The sequence below is a fragment of the Ranitomeya imitator genome, chromosome 4, assembly GCF_032444005.1.
Source record: "Ranitomeya imitator isolate aRanImi1 chromosome 4, aRanImi1.pri, whole genome shotgun sequence".
In the NCBI taxonomy this organism is placed as follows: Eukaryota; Metazoa; Chordata; class Amphibia; order Anura; family Dendrobatidae; genus Ranitomeya; species Ranitomeya imitator.
The window spans coordinates 670046539-670052538 of record NC_091285.1 but is presented as its reverse complement, the minus strand read 5'-3'; the positions used below and the strand labels follow the sequence as shown (position 1 = coordinate 670052538).

The 6000-nt window shown below is 49.0% G+C and overlaps 1 protein-coding gene across 2 annotated transcripts in view; it reads right to left on the bottom strand.

Moving 5' to 3' along the window:
• Window positions 1-3461: 3461 nt before the first annotated feature.
• Window positions 3462-6000, bottom strand: part of FBXW9 (F-box and WD repeat domain containing 9) — a 28976-nt gene continuing 26437 nt past the window's right edge. For both annotated transcript variants that reach the window (XM_069767245.1, XM_069767246.1), the window contains exon 11: window positions 3462-4092. In XM_069767245.1, coding sequence (XP_069623346.1) covers window positions 4018-4092 — 75 coding nt within the window. In that variant the 3' untranslated portion in view covers window positions 3462-4017. The remainder of the gene's footprint in view (window positions 4093-6000) is intronic.

The following is a 6000-nucleotide window of genomic DNA, read 5'->3' as shown; positions in this document are numbered from 1 at the left end:
ATGTGCGTGAGGACTCCCTCTGGTTCGCTCACAAGGCAGTGGCTCGTGGCCTTTTCATTAAGATGGCTGCGACAGCTAAACGCAAGTATAACTTAAATCTTCAATCTGCCTTGGCTGAAGTGGCCCGGCTGGAGTCTTGCCACAAAGCCTGCCCCTCCCCTCAATTATTTTCCAATCTTTCTGATGCACGCCTGCGCCTTCGCCAGCTCCTCCTCCATAGAGCAGAAAATTCGCTCAGGAAATCGAAAGCCAAATTCTACTCCATGGGTGACAGGGCAGGCGCCTTACTAGCTAAACGCGTTAAAAAAAAAAGAAGCCCAAACCAAAATTGCTTATCTTCTTAAGTCAGATGGTTCTCGGATTTACAACCCAATCCATATCGCTGAAGAATTTGCCTCATACTACTCCTCATTATATAACCTAGATTCTGACGTAAATACTCCTCAACCTTCTCAGGACTCAATTAACGCTTTTTTGAATAAAGCGAATCTCCCCACTGTTAATCCGGAGCAGTTGTCGCTCCTTAACGGCCCTATAGAAGCAACTGAAATCTCCCAAATAATCAAAGAGGCCAAAAAACGCTCTGCCCCGGGTCCAGATGGCTTTTCCTTCTCATACTACTCTCATTTTCTCACTATCCTCTCTCCTTTTCTCATTCGTTTATTTAACTACTGGCGCTCTATGGGTACTATTGAGAGAGAGGGTCTGGAGGCTTGTATCTCGACACTTCCTAAACCTGGGAAACCTATGACCTCTCCTGGCAATTTTCGTCCCATCGCCCTTCTAAATTGCGATGTAAAAATATATGCTAAGGTCTGGGCCAATAGGTTATTGTCGGTGCTCCCATCCTTGGTTCACTCAGACCAGGTTGGGTTTGTCCCGGGTAGGCAAACTAGAGATGGTACGAGACGCTTGATCGACCTGCTGGATGTGGTGGAGAGGCGGAGCCTCCCCAGTGTGTTCCTATCTCTCGACGCGGAAAAGGCGTTCGATCGGGTGCACTGGGGTTATATAGCATCTACTTTGCACAAATTTGGTCTTACTGGCCAGATTTTTTCAGCTATTATGGCTTTGTATTCCAATCCTTGTGCCTCAGTTCGCTCAGCCGGCTTTAAATCCCGTATATTTTCTATTTCAAATGGGACCCGGCAGGGTTGCCCCCTCTCCCCCATCATCTTTGCTTTAGTCATGGAGCCCCTAGCAGCTGCGGTGAGGCAATGCCCTGACATTAGGGGGGTAATGGTGGGAAGTCAGGAGCACAAAATTGGCCTCTACGCCGACGATGTGGTGTTGTCTTGCTCTGCTCCTCTACAGTCACTATCTGCAGTGTCTTCCATTCTTACCCAATTTACTGAAGCCTCCTATTATAAGCTAAATCTGTCCAAGTCCATAATTTTTCCCCTATTTATCTCTTCCTCTCTCCAACTTCAAATCCAAAATATTTACCCTTTTATATGGTCTCCGCTCGGATTCACTTATCTAGGTATTCAAATTACCCATATTAAAAACATTGTTCGCCTTAACTGTGATTCAACCCTCCACGAAATTAAAAAAGAAATTGACCAGCTTGCCTGCTCTCATCTATCCTGGATGGCTAGGATACAAACGTCTAAGATGTTAATTCTCCCTAAACTTATATATCTTTTTAGATGCCTCCCCTTCGCTATCCCCTCTAAGTACCTCTCTGCTTTTCAAGCAATTATTGACCGTTTTATTTGGAATAACAAGCCACATAGAATAAAACGCTCCCTAATGTCTCTCCCATATGCCAGGGGAGGTCTTGGTGCCCCTAATATCCACCTTTACCACAAAGCTGCTCTCCTAGACCCCCTTAAGATTTGGTGGGAGGGGAACTCCTCCCTCCAGTGGTTCCATATTGAGTCGTGCTTTGCCCCTAGGGGTTCCCTCAAACTTTTGCTGGAGATCTGTTTGCTCCAGCCGCCCAGTCGGAGCTCCCCTCTTAAAACAATTTGCTCCGCCACTAAGGTCTGGGCAAGTCTCTGCCCTACTTACCTCCCTTTTATATTTGACTACGTCTCTATTCAAGCATTAGAATACGCAATAGATGGTTTGTCTCTCTCCGCCTGGGGGGACTGCGGAATACACCGAGTGAATGATCTCTATAATGAGTCGGGCCTGAGATCATTTGCGGACCTCTCTGCTCGCTATAACTTTCCTCCTAGGGCTTTTTTTCAGTATTTCCAAATTCGTAGCCTCCTTAAACATTGTAACTCCTTCGGTGTGGCCGTGTCCCCCCTGGGTATGGAGACCCCAATCCACAGATTTTTCAGACCAAACACGTGGATTGATCATGGCATTTCCATCATTTATAAATCCCTCCTCTCCCATGATTTCTCTGAGAGACTCCCATTTATGTCCACTTGGGAGGGTGCCCTTGCATTCGAGGCTTCCCCGGAGGATTGGAGCATGGCTATGCTGCATCCTTCCAAATTCTCTTCGTGTCTTGGTCACCTCGAACAAAGCAAAAAAATTCAGCTCCTATGGTACTTCACTCCTGTTAAATTAGCTAAATTTTATCCCTCCTCTTCCCCATTATGCTGGAAAAATTGTGGTGTTTCTGGTTCGCTGGCTCATGTATGGTGGAGTTGCCCTAGTGTGCAAATATTTTGGCGTCAGGTTGAAGCGATTCTTTCAGAGGTGACCCATCTTCCTATCAACCTAACTGGCCCTCTAGCAGTATTGGGTATATCTCTCTTGGACTTCCCATCTTCCCTTCAACCCATTATTTCTAATATTCTTGTGGCGGCCTGACAATGTATTGCAAAGCATTGGAAATCTTCTAATATTCCCTCCAGACCTGAATTGATATCCAAAATTAATCTGCACTTTAGTTATGAGTCGATTACTGCGGACTGTCTTGCAAAAAAGAACAAGGTCCTTACGTGGTGGGACCCTTGGGTCTCCTCACCCTTTATTTCCTCGCCTGACCACCATCCCCCTTCTTCTGCCAGCTGACTAAATTGTTTGATATCATAGCTATGTATGCACCCATGTATTGTAATTTTTTTTTTTTGTTTCATTCTTGATCGTGGATATTTACATTTATGTCTGCCTCTTCCCCTCCCCCTTCCTCACCCCTTTTTCCTTTCCTTGTTGCATTTTAATTGTACTCTGTTTTCTCAATAAAAATTGAATGGTTAAAAAAAAAAAAGACCTGAAGTATAGCAGTAACACCCCACAAGACCCACGACTTTCTAGATGTTCTGTCCCAGTTCTTATTAATCACTATTGGGCCCTTATCATGTGCATCCTGATATTTCCGGTCACCTGATATATGGATCTGCTCACACTCGCATAGATACATGTTTTCTGCAGGGCGATTCTAGTTTCTCTTTTAGGATAGGATCTGTTCATCCTGTTCACCATGGTTCATCAATGCAATGCAGGAACTTATAATATTCAGGATTATGGAGGGACATCACAAGACGCTGACGCCAGGACTCTTTCCAAGGATTTAGTTTATTTTATTTTTCATATCTTCAAAATGGTTACTAAAAACCTGAGTATGGAAGCCCGATCTACAGAGATCAGGCGATGGTATTTGGTTACATCAGTGACCACGAACCTCTGGATGTCAGATACTACCAGTCCCAGCATGCCGAAGGCTGTCAGTTTAACAACAGCCTTAGAGCCACAGGTTGGAGGCCGGTGACCCATGGTTGGTCCAGCTCCTGGTTTGGTCGGGTGATAACTCGGACATCCTGCGATCAGAGCAATCAGCCCCAAATCCACCTGTTTTTGGGGGGTGGAGGGTGTGACTGAAGGGTGTGACGGCATGAACAGGCACCATTCTATCGTTAACCATATGGCCCATTCTTCTGTATGTGCAAATCTCAGCATACATGTCACAGCTATGGAAGGAGGACGCCCGAGACGCCAGCCTTGTCCCCTGCGAAATATTGGTTTCCATGCAGGTCGCCTCCTCGTATTGAATATTTCTCTTTATATTTGCATGGCTGTTCAGACTCAGATGCCAAGTGTTAAAGGTGACGTGTGTTATTCAGGAAATCTCCATATCTCCACCGTCTGTCCCCCAGAGGCTGCAGCCACCGTGTTCCCAGCCGCACACACCTGGTGGGAAGAAATGGCGGAAAACAAAACAGGTGAAACGGGGAGCACATGTTATAAAGCTATGGGAACAGCACACATGCACTATGTGCTCCTTCCTCCATAGTGGGGGGAGCTGGAGTCACATTCTGGTGGTCTCCTAGAAGGACGCAAGAGCTGAGGAGAGCGCGAGGAGAGATGAGAAGCAAAGAATCTAAAACACTTCACTGGTGAAAAACAGCCAGCAGACACATAGCATGACCGTTCCCTCAACATCTACAGGAAGGCATTGTCTACACCAATCTAGTATGTCCTGAAGTGTTCCGGTTCTCACGCTACATAAAATCTTTTTATTTTATTGTGGTGTGCTTCCTCTTCAACAACATTCTGCCAGCACTATAACTGCTGGAACTTCCTCCCAATAATTTCCTAAAATGCAAAGCTATTAAAAATGTTCTAATGCTTTGCCCACGGTGAACTAAATGGCTGCCCCTCTGCCATGCCTGTAAGCAGCTAAATACACGAGGGTAGAAGCAAAAAATGAGAAAAAGACCCGTCCCCACTTCCTGTACGTCAAGAGACCCGCCCCCCGCTTCCTGTACATCAAGAGACCCGCCCCCACTTCCTGTATATCGAGACCCACCGCCACACCCTCCTGTACATCAAGAGACCCGCCCCCACTTCCTGTATATCGAGACCCACCGCCACACCCTCCTGTACAGCAAGAGACCCGCCCCCACTTCCTGTATATCGAGACCCACCGCCACACCCTCCTGTACAGCAAGAGACCCGCCCCCACTTCCTGTATATCGAGACCCACTGCCACACCCTCCTGTACAGCAAGAGACCCGCCCCCACTTCCTGTACAGCAAGAGACCCGCCCCCACTTCTTGTACAGCAAGAGACCCGCCCCCACTTCTTGTACAGCAACAGAGACCCGCCCCCACTTCCTGTGCAGCAGAGACCCGCCCCCACTTCCTGTGCAGCAGAGACCCGCCCCCACTTCCTGTGCAGCAACAGACCAACCCCCACTTCCCGTACAGCAACAGAGACCCGCCCCCACTTCCTGTATATCGAGACCCACCGCCACACCCTCCTGTACAGCAAGAGACCCGCCCCCACTTCCTGTACAGCAAGAGACCCGCCCCCACTTCTTGTACAGCAAGAGACCCGCCCCCACTTCCTGTACAACAGAGACCCGCCCCCACTTCTTGTACAGCAACAGAGACCCGCCCCCACTTCCTGTGCAGCAGAGACCCGCCCCCACTTCCTGTGCAGCAACAGACCAACCCCCACTTCCCGTACAGCAACAGAGACCCGCCCCCACTTCCCGTACAGCAAGAGACCCGCCCCCACTTCCCGTACAGCAACAGAGACCCATCCCCACTTCCCGTACAGCAACAGAGACCCATCCCCACTTCCCGTACAGCAACAGAGACCCACCCCCACTTCCTGTACAGCCACAGAGATCCGCCCCCACTTCCTGTACAGCAAGAGACCCGCCCCCACTTCCTGTACAGCAACAGAGACTTATCCCCACTTCCTGTACAACAACAGAGTCCCACCCCCACTTCCTATACAGCAGAGACCCACCTCCACTTCCTGTACAGCACCAGAGACCCGCCTCCACTTCCTGTACAGCAACAGAGACCCGCCTCCACTTCCTGTACAGCAACAGAGACCCGCCCCCACTTCCTGTACAGCAAGAGACCCACCCCCACTTCCCGTAGAGCAACAGAAAACCACCCCCACTTCCCATACAGCAACAGAGACCCGTCCCCACTTACCGTACAGCAAGTGACCCACCCCCACTTCCTGTACAGCAACAGAGACCCACCCCCACTCCCTGTACAGCAAGAGACCCACCCCCACTTCCTGTACAGCAACAGAGACCCGCCCCCACTTCCTGTACAGCAACAGAGACCCACCCCC